The 16,767-nt window shown below is 45.1% G+C and overlaps 1 protein-coding gene across 6 annotated transcripts in view; it reads left to right on the plus strand.

The window, feature by feature from the left end:
- The window catches only part of rusc2 (RUN and SH3 domain containing 2), a 46,379-nt gene extending 29,858 nt beyond the window's left edge, over positions 1-16,521 (plus strand). For 2 of the 6 annotated variants that reach the window (XM_085180298.1, XM_085180296.1), the window contains exons 4-13: positions 4,658-5,341; positions 5,785-5,961; positions 6,104-6,277; positions 7,652-7,728; positions 8,607-8,781; positions 9,446-9,551; positions 11,247-11,293; positions 11,383-12,454; positions 12,692-12,862; positions 12,969-16,521. In XM_085180298.1, the coding sequence (XP_085036424.1) occupies positions 4,658-5,341; positions 5,785-5,961; positions 6,104-6,277; positions 7,652-7,728; positions 8,607-8,781; positions 9,446-9,551; positions 11,247-11,293; positions 11,383-12,454; positions 12,692-12,862; positions 12,969-13,176 (2,891 nt within the window). In that variant the 3' untranslated portion in view covers positions 13,177-16,521. The remainder of the gene's footprint in view (positions 1-4,657; positions 5,342-5,784; positions 5,962-6,103; positions 6,278-7,651; positions 7,729-8,606; positions 8,782-9,445; positions 9,552-11,246; positions 11,294-11,382; positions 12,455-12,691; positions 12,863-12,968) is intronic. The other 4 variants (XR_014877206.1, XM_085180297.1, XM_085180299.1 and 1 more) reach the window with 4 other exon arrangements.
- Positions 16,522-16,767: the final 246 nt, after the last annotated feature.

Below are 16,767 nucleotides of genomic sequence, written 5' to 3' on the forward strand. Positions count from 1 at the left end.
AAGATAAGAGCACAGTCATACATAGTACAGTAGTACAATGAAATTGGAAAACTTTCCTACGTCGGCACTACATGTAACACAACACGACACGACACATCACAACGCAACACAAACAACACAACACAGTATATTAACTTGGTAATAAAAAAAGAAGAATAAGTGTATGTGTATTGCACACTGTTATTATTGCACATTAATTATTATTGCACCTTGTTATAAATATCAATATTATTATTGTTATTGTTTTAAACATTGTTACCTCCCCCCTAAAAAAGTCCAGGGAGGTAGCCAATCAGGTCAGCTATTTGATGCCTTAGTGTGTGTGTGTGTGTGTGTGTGTGTGTGCATGTTTAGACATCTTTGTGAGGACAGAAAATTGGCATCTTACTATGCAACAACAGTCACTTATGGCATTTTTGAGGCTCAAAGGTGTTGTGAGGGTTGTTATTAGGTTATGGTTAGGTTTAGGGTTATGTCAATGAGATGTCCTCACTAAGGTGTGTGTGCGTGCACACTGCTTTAGATGGAATGAAGGGTTGAAGTGGGCCAAGCGTGCTCAGAATAACAAACAGGTGAGAGAGGAGAGAAAGATGCAGTGAAACACCCGCCCCCCACAGAGCTCTGCATCAGCTTGCTGAGCTCTGTGTGTGTGTGTGTGTGTGTGTGTGTGTGACTTGTATATTTGCATATCCGTGCATGTTTGTGCCGTCCTTCCAAAAACAAGCGCTCGTAGATAGAAACCTCTGTGTCATCGCTCTCAATCAATTCTATTTCTGAAACTTCTAATGAAGTTTGTGTTTGAATGTGATGCCTTTCAGCTCCCTTTCATTTGGCTCAACAGATCAGTGATTCTCAGAAAGCTCAACACAAACCTCCATCTGTAGCTCTGGATTATTTTCCAGAATTGAGAGACGTGAGGAATCTGACTGAGGAGTTTCTACTGGTGTCAGGTGTTTTTTGGCTTGTTGAACGTGAAATGGTAGCCGCATCACCTTCTCAGCCAACCTTAGTCACTTATGACTAAGCAGGATGTCACTGTATTCCTGCACAATCCTGTTTTGCCTTTGTTTGTGCCTGAAAACAGATCAATTCTGCTTAATTTGGATGCATTTAGCACAGTATGCTGGGTGGTACAAGTACACATGGAGTTTTAGGTGTAATTCTTGCAAGTGAAACATCTGCATCTGTGAATGAAAATAAAGGAGAGTAAAGCCGTTAACATATCACACTATAGAAAAGGTTTCAGCCAAACCTCATTCCTGTAGATTTTGCTGGGATAAAGGGAAACAGGTGCAGATATAAGATGCATGGAAATACAGCATCAAGGCAAAAATGGATGGTTGTTATATGCAGGCACAACACTGGTTCAAGCTTGAATGATTCATAGATGAGTATTAAGTAGCTTAACAAACAAAACAAAACAAATCTAAAGAGAAACTAACTGAAAATTAGAGAAAAAGAAGTGGAATGTCCAAAGGAAACTACCTGCAGAAAGCCCAGAGAGCTAATGCTCATTTTACAAGATCACAACTGTCCTTGGAAGCAAAAAAAGTCAAATGAGGGATGGGCCAAGACTTTTGTACAGTACTGTACACTAAATGGATAGACTGTGCATTAGAGAACTGTTTAACTTGGTAATTTAATGTTAAAATAAAGATTATTGTCAAAGAGTAGCACAAATACAGCGTTGGACTGAGGTGGATGGATTTAAGTAAAAGCAGAAAGTTTTCAGCCACTAACTCTGACTCATTAGGGTTTCAGGTACTTTTAAACTGTGCAAGATAACTTATTTCTATGAATTAAGTCACTAACCCATCAGTTTCTGTACACATAAGAACAGTGACCGTCGTCAGCTCAGTCTCAGCTGCTCGCTGTTTGTCTGCTTAGGTAAATACACAAACACATGCTTGGGATTCCTGTGGAATAAGACCAGGGAGGGTAAAGAGCACTGGGAGAGTGATATCCCAGGAAGCCCCAGCTGTTGCCTTTTATAGTTGGAGACCGGCTGGCGTACGGAGAGAAATCAGCCTCAAATGTGTCACAGATGTGTGTGATTTGTGGGAAATTGTGAGTATTCACAAATATGTACGTTTGAAGACGCGTTACAAAAACATATTTGGAAACCTTCAGTGATCAGTACCTGTAGTAATGATCACTGATGCACAAACGTTTGAGGTTTGATTGTTAAATGATGAGCTTTCGTTTGTGCATGTGCACTTTTCACACAGATTCACAAATGTATGCTGCATTCAAGTGCAAGTGGAAAACTGGGTCATCCGAACATCATTTGAGGAACATAAAAAAATCTTTTAAATTTGGACTTGTATGATCTTTTAATAATTACAAACAGACTTCTGCCTTCGGCTGAGTATTTAACAAGGTTTCTTGGAATTAAAGAGAAATGCTGTCTGGGTTTCGTCCTGCTCTGCTGCGCCATAATACATGAAAATATACGGCGTGCTACAACCAGCCTGTGGGCCGCACTTCAACTTTATTTGCTTTTAAACTTTTTTGGGGTTTGTTTGTTTTTTTTCTGGGGCGTTCCTGTGATGCTAAACCAGAGTCATCACAGGTCTGCTGAAGACACCAAGGCCAAAACATCAGCGTGTTGAGATGACAGGAATAACCTGACGAAACTTACATTTGTCAGCTTTTTCCTGAGCTGTTTTGTAAAGTGCTACATTTTTACATCAGAGCATTCAACACCGAAAGATCATCTAACAGCTGATTTTTCTGTCACGTTACAGCTAAATCACAATAATGAATGTTGTCTTTACTTGAGGGTATAATTAAAATAGTCCTTGTAGATTTTTATGCACAAAACACAAATGTTGTATTTCTTTCCTTCTACCTGCAGGAACAACCTAGAGCACATCACCTCACCAGATTTACTGAGTATAGATGAAAGTAGTGATTGAAAACAGATTGTATTTCACGTCTTTAAACCCTGAAACAGAGGATTTATTGATAAGTTAGAAGGCAAGGGGAAATTTGGTAAAGGATCATCCCAAAGAATAGAGGCACGTTCCTCCCTTAGTTTGTAACGCTGTGTCTATAAAGGCCGTGATAATTTAAGGCTGTAATGAAAGGCTGTGCAGAATCTCTGCACATATATTATTCATTAGACTTCACTTCAGTCAGCTGTGTTGTTTCACCGCAGTACAGTACAGGCTTCAGTAAAGGCCTCTGGGAGACAGCTTGCTCACTAATGATGCTAACATAAAGCAGAGAGCTGCAAAATAAAAGCTTCGGCTGTCTAATGGATTCATCTGTGAAACAGGAGCTGAAGAGAAAAACAGGCAGAGAGGAAGAAGAAGAATGAAGTTGGGAGAGGCGAGTTAGCGAGAAAAGAAATGAGTCCAATTAGAAGGATGACAGAGCAGATCCAGAGTCGGAGAATGAGGGCTTCTCTTCTCCATCCCAGTGGGAGCTGAGTCCTGCTGGGTGTGTATTCCTCTCACTCCGCCCTCCCTTCCTCCCGGTTTCCACAGCAGCTTGTTGTCGCCCTCTGTGGCTGAGAAACAGCTACTGCACTCGGGTCAGGTGGCACTGGTGGGCCGGCCTTTGGGCGACAAACAGCTTGCGCAACCCCGCTGACGTCACACGTCGCTGTCTGTCACCCACTGGATCTAGGAGCACACACACAAACACACACACTGCAGACAAAGGCTTCTCCTCGCTGCTGTGTCTCCTGACATTCCCAGGTTTAGTCTGCGTGTGTGTGTTTGTCTTTGTGTGAGTGAGTGTGTGTGGGCCTGTGAATAGCAGTGTGGTTCTCTGTGATAAGAGCGGTTGAGCTTTATGACTGGGCAGTTTTCTGCTGTGTGTTGTGGTTTCACTTCTAACCTTTCTATTTGTGCATTTATGAGCTGCGATGACCTGCAGGTTCATGAGTTTCTACACCGGCCTGTACTCATTTATTTATTTATTTATTTATTTATTTATTTGAGTATCTGAGCTGTGAATATGTGTGGTGTTTGAATCTTTATAAATTTATTGACTTTTAGCTTCAGCCTGTTGATTGGACAGTGTGAGGAAGTCTGTGATAATCTTATTTTATTTCCTAAATTATTAACCGAGAAATCAAATAATCAGCAAAAGGGAATCCACAGTGGAAATAAATATTTGCACACATTTGTACTGAGGTCAGCTTGTCTCAGCTTTCAGAGAAGAGGTCAAAGAGAATATAAATGAGAGTAAAAGATGCATTTGTGACATCCTGGTAAACACATTAAACACTTAGCTATGCAGCTGCAGCACTGACTGCTCATTATTGCAAATGCTACACTTGTGGACGGGGTTAGGGTTTTGTTTCTGCATTTCAAATATGTCCCCTGAACGTCTCACGTGCAGGGAGTTGACAGAGAGCTGCTGCTAGTTGTGATAATCTAACAAGAAGAGCTTTTCGTCTGCCCCGAGGAAAGACAGTAGGCACAAAACATGAAAAGCGTTCCATCAAACTAAAACTTGGCATTTACTCAACAATACAGCCGACAAATATGAAGCAGGCTGGATTAACGGTGAAGCGCGCACACCCACAGACACACATAATGACACTCCTGGATATATTCAGTACATTAACAGTCAGAGCGGGGGGGGTTTGTACTGTTAAACTTGTGGCAAACTAGAACTAAGCAGTTTGTTTGGGCTCTTCTAGGTGGTCTCTCCAGTTCTGCAGACAGCCGCTCAGCAGTGGTCCGCTACAGCAAGGACCAGCGGCCCACGACCCTTCCCATCCAGCCCTTTACCTTCCACCACCAGTTTGCAGCTAAAGCCCCCCAGCCCAAGCCCCTGGCGCCCCTGCTCACAGGCTACATCTCTAGCATGCAGGCCCGCTCCAGCTTGGGCTCAGGCTCTGGAGGTCCAGTCGGGGAGGACGGCGACGACGCAGCTGAGAACGTCCACAGCTTACAGGGTTCTCTCATCACAACGGCTCCTCCTCCTGGATCGGTTAGGCCCTCGCCTCTCGGGAGTTACTCCCCGGTCCGACTCCAGGGAGCACCCAGCTCCGGGACCTGCTCCACCTGCACCCCCAGCCCTAAGCCAACGCACAGCCTCTCCTGCCCCCTTTCAGCCGGCCTCGGCCCCCTGCAGACCCCGCCCACGATAAAACAGGCGGGGGCATCAGCGCCGTTGCCCCCTACTCCTCCTCCTTCATCGCTGGGGCTGAAGAGAGGGGCGGTGCCACCGACGCTGCCAGCAGTGCAGGGACACTGTTTCCGCCGTGGAGGGCTGCCCGGCTTACCAGCACTTCACAGCAACTCTCTGAGCCCATTGGGCTGCCTCGACTCTGCGAAGCACGAGGAGGGCAACAAAGGGCACGCAGCCAGGACACATAATGGTACGCCCATAAATAAATCTCACGTTTCCGTTAAAAACTATTCATTAAATCCCTGATGAGAAAATGCTGTTTTAAAATAGCTGTTCATCTTCCTCTCGTCGTCTCTCATGCCTTTACATTTCCCTTCTTTTAACTGTCAGCCCTTCGTTACAGAATCGCTCAGCAGGTTTTGTCCTGATGCAGTTGGTTTTTAAAATCTGCACTGAATTAAAGTTCTGTTGATTTGCTGTTAAAAAGAAGCTCCTGTAGATTCTTACTGTTCTCTTTTTCTCTTTCTCCTCTCCCTTCATGCATGAACTTAAATGTTTTCCTGTCCTCCCGTCACCTTTTCCACACGCCCATCTTCATCTGCTTTGTTCCTGCGTATCATTTCCATCTGTCTCATCGACAAACCCTAATCCGACCCCTTTATCGCAACCCTAACACCTCCCGTCCCACAACAGCACACCACCTCTCTCCTCAGGCTCTCAAATGGAGGGAGTACCGCCGTCGAAACCCTCTGGGAGTGGAGAGGGTGTCGGGGTGCCATGCTTCTGCTGGATTGGGGCCGCGACCTGCCAGACGCAACGTTTTCGATTTCCCTTCGGTCCCCTCTGGCCACAAGCTGGGACGACTCAATGGTGCTCAAAAATCTGTTGGCACTGTTGAGACCTGCAAGAATATCAAATATTTAAAAAATAGACTCAGATATTTTAAGTACTGGCTCATAGAAGTGTGCTCCTTACCTCAATGCGTCTAATAGTGACTTCGTGTGTGTCTCAGCAGTGGGCCAATCAGCTAAGCTGCAGCAGAGCTACAGCGACTTCCTGTCCGACTACTTTTCCCTGACAGAGAAGCCGCCTGAGGAGTTCTGCCTCTCCCCGGACGCCTCCACCTCCTCCTCTTTGTGCTCGTCCTCGCAGTCTCACATCTCTGTTGACCTGACGCAGAAGAGAGGTGGGGGCTCTCTGTGTGTGTGCACGCCTATGTGTGTGCATCCTATCTTTGTGGAGCCCAAAAATTGGAAGTTTACTCTACTTGTGGAGCGAAACCCAGTCCCCACAAGTTTGAAGGAATGTTTCTGACTCCAAATGTGGTTTTAATGTCAGGGTTATAATTAGGTTAGGTTTAGGGTTACTGCTTACCGTTCTCCACACACCAACAAGCGGGTCTTTATTCTAAGATAGTGTGATGGTGTTGTTGTTGTGCCTCTGGGCTCACAGCCTGCAGGGATCTCCCAACATTTATAAATATTACCGTCTGTGAGCGATACAGAATTAATCGATTTGTTAGGAGAGTTCACACTAAATTCAAGCTCCCTTAAGTCTTTCATACAGAAGTGCACTGTTCTTTTTTCTTTTCCTTGTCTGGTAACTGAATACGAGTGTGATTCAGGGATTTAACTGTTTTTCACTCTAACAAAAGCTGCTGCTGGTCTAAGCGTTAATTAGTTACACTTAAAGAAGAGCTGAAAACCTCCAGAAACGGTGTGCATACAGAGTGCTCCATCCAAGCCAAAATACAAACACAGACATCAAATTTCACCTCTGCACTTAACTTTTCTACAACACAACTCTTAGAGTTACAAGGAGAACATGTTTGCATTAACTTTGAGTTAAGTACAATTTTCATGGATCTTTAAATACAAGGAAAAAATCCCAAAGGCATAAAAGTCCAATTAGGAGGTAATTCAGACATTATTTGGCTCTTCAGTTAAAAAGGCATCACTGTGCCTGTTTAGATGCTGTTTTCAGGATGACACCTTCATTTTTTTTTTTTTACCGACAACTTGTGAGCTGTAAAAGCTTTTTGGGCAGTGATACTGCAGCGCAGACAGAATCAAATCACCCTAAATGAAGTGGATCTCACAGAGTTATCCGAGGCCACAGCAGTGAGAGGAGATCATCCTCCTGCCAGATAATGCAGGTTTACACAGCTGCAGGGAGCCGCGACATGAGTGCTGAACAGACTGATGAAGCCCTTTCACCTTACTTTCATAAAAATCAATTTCACAGATGAACCAGGACACAAAGATTTGCTTTTTGCTCAGTAGGAGTTGAATTGCAGTCTTTGTCAGCGTTTTGTGACTCGTATCTTTGAACGTTTGTCTTGTTTTCAGACTGATGTGAGTCAAATCCCTAGAAGACAACTTGACTCCTGTAGCAAATCTAACATGCAGATTTGGAGCTCAGACTCATTATTATATTGGTACCTCACCTTGCTGCAGGGATTTTGTAAAATAGCACACAGATGACTGCCATGTGACTGTTGCCACAATAACACAGAAATAAAAAGATGAACTTACAGACACTTTGCTCTTTGTCTCGTCAGCTCTGGTGAAAGCCGTGAACACTGCAGTGGATCTGATCGTGGCTCACTTCGGCACCAGCAGAGACCCCGATGTAAAGGTAAGCCTGGGGTTCACAGGTGAGGCAGCCACACATTATAGCATGAACTGCTTATTTGTGAATATGAACTCACACACTGATTAAACTGGCTGATCAAAGTTATACGTATAGAATTTGCACAAACACATCACAACTGCAATGAAGCGCAAAAGAACCAAAATGTGTGTTTTGTGGTGAATTACACCAGTTTCACCATCAGATGGCGCCACCTGACTAGGTGAGAGTGAGCAAGCTGTTTGTGTACTTGTAGCAAACGTTATGTAATATTTTATTTGTGTTTTTATTCTGTATTTGTATATGGGACAAACACGCTGCATCTAAAGCAGCGCTTGGTTCAGTAACTTTAGATTCAGTGTCAGACTGTCACCCACGATCTTGTCTCAGAGCATCAATGCCACAAACATCTATCGTTTATTGTTACAGTGGTAATATTATAATATAATTTCTGGCAAATACAGATGAGTTTATCAGTTGGTGAGGTGGACCACAGTGTCACGGTCCTGGCGTTTCTGTTCTGTGTTTCTTGGTGTCCAGTTTGATTCCTAGTTTTTAGGTTTTGGTTCCTGTGCCCCTCGTGTTTGGTGTAGGTTTAGTTCTGTCCTTGTGTTTATTATGTTCCCCAGTCAGTCATTTCTCATGTCACTCACTCCACGTTCCCTCTGTTCAGTATCATGTCCGTGTCTCTGTACCTGTCGTGTGCTTCCTGTTTTATTTTGACAGTTCAGTCTCTGTCCCCATGTTTTCTCTGTACTTTTCCTGGTCCCACGTCTCATGTCTAGTCTCCCTGTCTCTATGTTCCCGCTGTAACGTGTCAGTTTTGTCGTAGCGTTAAGCTCGTGTCTCTGAGTCTGTGACTGTACTTCTCTACAACCCGCCAGGCAAAGCTCGGGAACAGCTGGGTGAGTCCCAACGTGGGTCACCTCATCCTGAAGTATCTGTGTCCGGCTCTACGTGACGTGCTGCAGGACGGTCTGAAGGCCTACGTGCTGGACCTGATCATTGGACAGCGCCGCTGTCAGCCATGGAGCCTCGTGGAGGCGTCCACACAGCTGGGTGAGAGCGCTGGGTGGAGGGGACATACCGGGAAGTTGGCGTTAGTATTGATCCACCGCAGTGACTCGCTCACTGTAATGCTGACCCTGCGCTGACAAATATCAGAAGGCCAAAGAAGTGACGAAGCAGTGACGTGTTGAACTAAACTGCAAGATTTTCACCATCAGTGTCGGAGACAACTATGGTACAGAAGGATGAAGTGAAGTAATAGAGGAGTAATGGCACCTTTCAAAATAAAATGACAAAGTGCTTCACAAGACTAGAAAGGAAACAACAAACAAGCAGTAAAACATTTAGAAAGATAAATGAAACATTAGAAGATTAAAAATCGTGAACAAGTAAAATATGAACTGCAAAGCAGATAAATAAAAACAAATATAATAAAAAATAAAAATGACTAATCGGAGGCATAGATTGTGTTTATAACTAAACTTGACCTTTCGCAGCGCTGACATGAGCAGGATTCAGGTGACGGCAGAGCAGCAGGGCACAAAGAAATGAGCTCCTTACCTCCATGTCAAACTTCACCTTCTAACCAGGGCCCCAAAATGCTAACTCGTTGTACTTTCCTCACTATTTGTGGTGCATTCACAAACAGCTACATTCATTCTTTTGCAGATGTTGTTTAAGCTTAATGTGTTTTTTGAAACGTGTGTCCTTTCAGGCCCGTCCACACGTGTTCTCCACAGCCTGTTCTCAAAGGTGAGCCAGTACTCGGAGCTCACGAGCCACAGCATGAGACTGAATGCTTTCATCTTCGGCCTGCTCAAGTGAGTCATTTCATTTACTGCTGTTTTCATTCTCAGTTTACTCTCTGAGCCTCGAGCTCGCTCTGATTCGCTCTGACACAACAACAGCTTCTGTGTTTTTGGGTCTTAGTGACTGCAAAATAGTGATGTTTCTACTTTAGGTGTATTCTCGAGGTCATCATGGCGTGCTGAAGTGCATTTAAAAGCGTTACTGTTTATGTCCGATAGTAGAGGTGATGTATGAATGTCTCAGTCAGTTAAGAAAACCACAATCTGTGAATTCAAACAGATTAAAAACTATTGAAAACTCTGAGTATTTTAAACCCCACGTTGTTTACATTCATGACTTCTTGTTCCATTTCTTTCTGATACATTCCTGCATATCTTGGCACGTTAGTGCCCCCTGTTGGTCAGTGCTTTAGTGTATTTGTGGCTATGTGTGTAACCTACAGTGAAATGTAATCAGATTTTTTTTTTTTTTTTGAATGAAAAAAGTAATCATGTTGTGAGCTGTTATTCGTCTCTAGTAAACCTTTTGTTATAAGTTTTGATTACCCGCTCGAACACATGAAGTGTGTTCATGTGTGTTTTGAACTGATGTCATTCCTTAAAGACGGCCTAATATTTGCCTAATCAGCACTAAATTATTATTCTTGAGGTAAGTAAAGTAACGTTGAATACTTCACACTTCAGAATAATCCTGTTTACCTAATGCTGGCCTTCATCGTCAGGGGCAACCTCCCAGATTTCCTCTGATAGGCTTTGAACAGGTTTGAACAGTGGGTGGGCGGGGCTTCTGGGATATATGAACTGTGTGTTGGACATGAAAGTACAAAGGCAAGAGTTGAGTTCAAAGCTGGCCGTGTGGAGGCAGAAATGGACCAAAATGCAGACTCACAAAGGCAAGAATAAACTCAGAAGGCAGTTTTATTGCTGAACACCAGAAATACAAAAACTAACTAAACTGGGAACACGCATGAAACTAAACAGGTGGGAAGGCAGAACACTCGGCAGGGAACGAGACGGATCACGACGCTGAACAGACAGAAACAGAAGGCTTAAATACAGGAAACACATGGGGAACACAGCTGAGACAAATTAGACACAAAGAGACAGAAGAAGCAAAACTAAACACACTGAACATGGAACCAAGACTGTCAAAATAAAACAGGAAACACTAAGACGCAGACTAACTCACAACATGACACGGGAACTGAGAGGAAAGCACACTCGGGGAAAGAAAATGGATTCAAGACGGAGAGAGAGCGAGAGGAGAGACATGATGGTCTGGGAAAAATAGATGGGGGGAGCATGGGAACAACACACAAGGAGGGGAACATGGGAACAGAAGAGGGAAACAAGACACAAGGGCTAACACAAACACACACAAACAAAGACACACACAGAGGGACGCGGCAAACTAATTATAATACAAAAGACACCAAAACAGAAGAAAACTGAAAACACTGGTCAAAAGGACCCAGAACCATGACACTGAGCATCTAAAGCACTCAGGAGCTAAAGAATGACGTCCACACACTGAGCCCATTATCATCAGTAGCAGAGAATAACAAAGAGCATGATGGGTTCCCTTTAAAACCATGTCAGAGCTGATTAAAAGACTCAGTTTTGGGTGTGACGACTGTTTAAATGTCTTCTGCAGGAGACTTTTACTCTGCTGCAGGTTTTAAATTAGTGACTGTTTTTCTGTTTTAGTCTGAAATCTTTGGAGTTCTGGTTCAATCACCTCTACACGCATGAAGGTAAGACCATAGCAACTGAAACACGGTAACTGATTTCTTCTCGTGCATCTTGTTGTGACGCCTCCTTACCTCTCTTATCTTTTATTCAGATATTATTGCCGCATACTACAGCCCTTGGGGTTTCCTTCCCCTGTCACAGGGGCCGTGTCAGCCCCTCTTTGAGGAGCTCCTCCTCCTGCTGCAGCCTCTCTCGCTGCTCCCCTTTGACCTGGACCTGCTGTTCGAACCGCATCTCCTCCAAAAGGGACAAGAGCAGCTTCGTCGCAAAGAGCAGCTCTGCTCTGCAGGCCAGAGCGTCGACCAGTCAAAGTGCTCCACCTTCCAGCTCATGAGGGGGTGGAGCAACACTGTCAGTGAAATGGTCAAGGACTCAAGCGCAGAGGTGAAGAAAGAGAAGGCGGGGCTCAGGCGAGAGGGAACGTGGCCAAGGATGGAGGGAGTTGGATCGAGAAGAGAGGCAGCAGCGGGGAAATCGATGCTGAGGAAAGAGGGCGTTACAGCTCAGAGCATGACAGCTGGGCCTGATTGCAGAGGGACAGTGAAGGAAGTAGGGTTTGCACATTTATGGAAGGAGAGGGGGGTCGAAGGGCAGAGGGTGAAAGGTGTAGGACAGGAGAGCCATGGAGAATATGAAGATAAAAAGGAGAAGGACAAGAGGAAGGAAAAAGACCGATTTCCTGCAGACGAAGGGCGTCAGCGGCAAGACAGGCAGGCCGGCTGGTGGTACCAGCTCATGCAGTCCTCCCAGGTCTACATCGACCAATCCACAGAGGGGACAAAGTTCGTTAAGACCGAGAAGAGGAAGAAGTCATCGGAGAGACGACAGGGCCAAATCCCACCCACGAGAGAGGGAGTGGTGGAGGGAGCGGAGGCCACTCAGGAAGGTGAGGGCGGGAAGAGCAGCAGCAGTAGCGTGAGCGGGGACTCATCTGGATCCAGGGGGCGGCCTTCATGGATGGGCAGCCCCCCAGAGTCTGTCCTCAACCAGGAGAATCACACCAACCCTCTGGAGGTCACGGTGACTGGGAGCCACGACGGAGCCCAGGATGAGAGCCCCTCACAGGGACAGAGTCTGCGCTGGAGCAGGCTCTTTGGCTCTAGTGTCGGTTCTCCCTCGAAAGCAGAAGGAGGTGAACAGAGGCCAAAAAGCCAAAAGACCAGGTGAGAAAAGTCTGAATGTTCATGACTGAAACCAACAAAATATCATTTGTATATCTTAATCTGAAACTAAAACAACGATCACCTTCTTCCTGAGTTCCAGTTCACGCTTCTTTACAAATTTAGTGGGTTTATATATATTTTTGCTTCATTGGATGCCGTTGATGCCGCAAATGACGAAAGACTGACCTGGACTAACGTCGGCCTTTTTTGTTTTCACGTTGTGTTTGTGTTTCTTAGACCTCCATCGGGCTGGCTCGGCTTGGATCGGTCTGTTCTCGACCTTGTAGCTTTGACCATTGGAGCAGGCCCCGGAAAAAAGGCGGAGCTTCCTGCCACACCAACTCGCAGCCAAAGTACAGCTCCACCAGCGTCGACGTACCCCGCTGAGGCCAAACTACAGTCCAGCTGGTAGGAACCGCCTACAGTGTTATCGTAGTGTTACTTGGACGTGATGCCAAGCATTCCTCCCTCCGATCACTTATCCTCACCTTCTGCCTCCGTGTTGATTTCTCAGTGAAGTACGAGCACTGTGCCACCACATCGCCACCGAGCCCGGACAGCTGAGCTTCAACAAGGGCGACATCCTGCGCGTTCTGAGCAAGGCTGACCCCGATTGGCTGCTCTGTTCCCTGGGCTCCACCCGGGGCTTGGTTCCAATTGTCTACGTCACCCTCAACAGCATGGAGGACAGCCAGGATGCCCCCGGTTTCGGGCAATGCTGAGCGAGAGAAAACTGTCCGACAGATGAAGCCAACCAGACATGGAGGGTATCCCTCCCGCACACGGACCGAACACAAAAACCTGTTTTTGTCTGTAATTTAAAGGAAAAAAAGACAAATCATTGTAGTGAAGCTGGAGAGGATGCAGACATAACTGCGAGGGCAAGCATGCAGGCTCAACCACACACAGACATCTGCTTCAAGGGTACATCCAGACACGTATGCATGCATACATCCAAAAAAACAAAAAAGCACCCCACGAAGATCACAAACAAACCCAAAGACTCTCAAGCGCTTCTTTCTCTGCCTCTCCTTCTAGCTTAGCAATGTGCAGGTCCAGTCTATTTATCATCCAGCTCTAATTTCAAAAAAAATAGGAGGCTCTCTTGTGTTGCACCGTGCTGTACAGCTGTGCCGCACGTTGAACGCGCCACTCAAACGATCGCCCTCGGTGCCGGCGCAGGTTAGTTCGACGTCCTCTTGTGAACTTAGTGCTAATATGATCTTTGCATTCATGTAGAAGTGAGTGAGTCTTTGCTTTTTGGTGAGATTGATATGAATGTAAGAGCTTTTGGAGCTTTTGGATAAATGTTCTGTGATTCAGCATATTTTTATTATTATAATGAGACGGTGGAGCTCGCGACAGCAGCTGTTCAGACATTCAAAGTGAAAAGAGAGCAGAAGGAGAATCAGCTTTTTCTTTTTATCCTCTGTTTTGTTTGATCTGCCTTCGTTTAAGCGTGACTGTTGGATGGATAGACAGTCAAAGGTCGTGTCCAAATTCATGGGCTGCTTCCTCCCGAGGCCGCATTTGTAGACCGATTACGTCACAGCGACGCGCCGAAGGCTGTCCAAATTCGTAGACTCCTCCGAATGCAGCCGACAAATGCGTCCTCCTTTTCCCCGAATTTGAAGGATGGGTCGGGTGTGTCCTTCGTGGCCCACCATATCCCAGAATTCATAGCGCGGCCCAGCCAAGCTCCAGTTTCCAACAATGGCGGCCGCTACTAAGTTTTAAAATTGCTCTTACTAATCTTTCTGGGTCACAAAATAAACTTTTAACATATTTTCAGGCGAGAAAGTAGCTGTGTAAACATCAAATATCTGCTCGTTTATCAAGATATCGCATATTTGCAAAAGTGCTTCGACGTTTTCGGAGACGTCTGCTACCCACCAGCTCGATAACAAGCCGGGAGCTCGAGGGTTACTGATGCGGCCGAGAACGGCACAACTCCCGGCACATCATTTTCAGATCACCGTGGAGTTTCGCTACTCAGGTTAAACGTAATATATAAGTCACTTAGAGAACGTAAAAATGTTATTGTTGGGCTTTTTTCAGTGTTTTGTTTGTTTGTAAGTAAATCGGTTTGGCTGAGATTAAAGTTATTAGATTAGATAAAATAAAACTTTATTAATCCCCGGGTGGGTTCCTCCTTGGTTTTCACACAGCTGACTAAACGTCAAACAGAAAACTGATTAAACAGAAGTGTGAGACAGTCGAGAATTTACGCCAGTGTCCTGTTATATTTTAGACAGCAAGGAGCAGACGGCGAGTTTATTAAACTCCACCGAGACAGCGGTGACGCTAATCAGAAGGCTAGACCGTCCAATTTCACGGCCGTTTACTTCCGGCCTACCCGACCTTCTGAGGACCCGGCCCACGTAGACCGCGAAGGCCGGGTCCTCAGGAGGATGCAGCCCATGAATTTGGACACGACCAAAGTAATCCTCCTTTCCTCACAGCTGGGATAAAACGATGGTTGACACCGACGACTTGCATGAAATCTCTCGAAATCTTTTGCTTTTCCTTTCAGTCCTATTCCCCCTCTCCTCACTCGCACATCTAAGAAGACTTGACAACCTGTGAGGATGGCAGGACTGAGCTGGTGGGAACACGGCCGAGTTATTGGTACATACTGTAAATGCATTAGTGACTTAAACGTCTGATAGATTCTATTTATTTAATAAGTTGAGGGAAGCACCTAAATGGATGCTTCCAGAAAACATGGATGTCAAATGAAAGCAAAGCATAGCTGTGCAGGTGTCTTTGGAAATGGGGATGATGGGATTTACCCCAGCATGGAAGTTTATTCCGGTTCAAAATGCAAAGATCTCATTCATGCCTTAAAGCAGGGGTGTCGAACTCCAGACCTCGAGTGCCGGCGTCCTGCAGGTTTTAGATCTCACCCTGGGTCAACGCACCTGAATCAAATGAGTTCATTTAGGCATTTAAATCAGCTGTGTTGGATCAAGGACACATCTAAGACCTGCAGGACACCGGCCCTCGAGGCCTGGAGTTCGACACTTGTGCATTAAAGAGGAGGGGCGGGGCACCTGTCCAGCTATTTGTCCTGATGGTGTATTTTGTACGTGCTCTGACGCGTCTAATGCGACGCGTCCTCCAGATTTACGTCCGCACAGATTCTCGTTCACGTGAAAGAAAAGATCCGTGGGGATATTTTTGATGTTTAAAGGGAAACCCCGACACATTTTTGTGATGGAGGCTCTGCGGGGGTCCTGTTCAGGTGCAAAATGTGGCCTTAGGCTCAAAATGAGTTGATGGAGAACTAAAACTCCGACTGTATACTTTAAACCTGGATGGATGTTAAACGTATACAGAAGGCCAGAGGTAAAGTTAATGTACATATATTAAATAAATGAATGCTTGTGTATTTTTTGAAAATCTCACATAGGATATAATTTCACCATTTCAGTTTTCCGTTGCTGTATAGTTTTTATTTTTATGTAAGACTTTTAACATTTAATTTCAGCGACATGATTAACATTTCATCCAAATGTAAATATATTTAAAACCCTCCTGAATTCTGCTGTAGAGCTGTACGTACAAATGTTATGAAAGGTTTCTCGGTGCATTTTATGTTGACTACAGAAAGCGAGCATAAGCTTTAGCCTCACTGCTAACCAACCTGCTGACTGTACGACACGCTGCCCGTCACGTTGGAGGAAGGCTTGCTGTTCGTCACCGTCCTGCTCAGAGCTCACAGGAGACCGACAGAAATAAACACACAGTAATTAAAACGGAGACGGGCGAGGGAGGCCCAGGGGGTCCGAGGCAAAGAGAGACTTCTTTTTAGAATTAAGCATTTAATTATCTGGGATGTTGTGCATTAAAATACTTGTAGGAGTGACATAAGAGAGGGAAAGAAAGGAGTGATCTTTGTTTCTCTCGTCTGTTCTCTCTCTGCATTCTCTCTCCCGGCTGCCTGTAAATACCTTCAGCATCAGCGACACTGCTCTTCTCTCTGTGTCCAGACTATATGATGTGTACGTATGACATTATCAAACTACTATGGATGTTAAATAACAAAGTGCTCATGTGATCACAAACTCGTGTGGCTCCAGTGTCTTTTTCCCCCTGAGAACATTCTGGATTTACGGGCAGCATCCAGCTTATGACTCGGTTTACTGCGAGCTTATTAAATACCTGCTTCATTTATCAGTGAGGCTCTGCGCTGCCCAAGTGATGGGGAGGCTGAGTAAGTGTTCCCATCTTAGTTTTATGCTTTTCCAGTAAAATTTAAGTGGCTGCAACCAGAGATGTGTCAGGCAGTTGTATCATCATCATCATTATTA

Source organism: Neolamprologus multifasciatus, chromosome 12, assembly GCF_963576455.1.
Source record: "Neolamprologus multifasciatus chromosome 12, fNeoMul1.2, whole genome shotgun sequence".
Taxonomy (NCBI): domain Eukaryota; kingdom Metazoa; phylum Chordata; class Actinopteri; order Cichliformes; family Cichlidae; genus Neolamprologus; species Neolamprologus multifasciatus.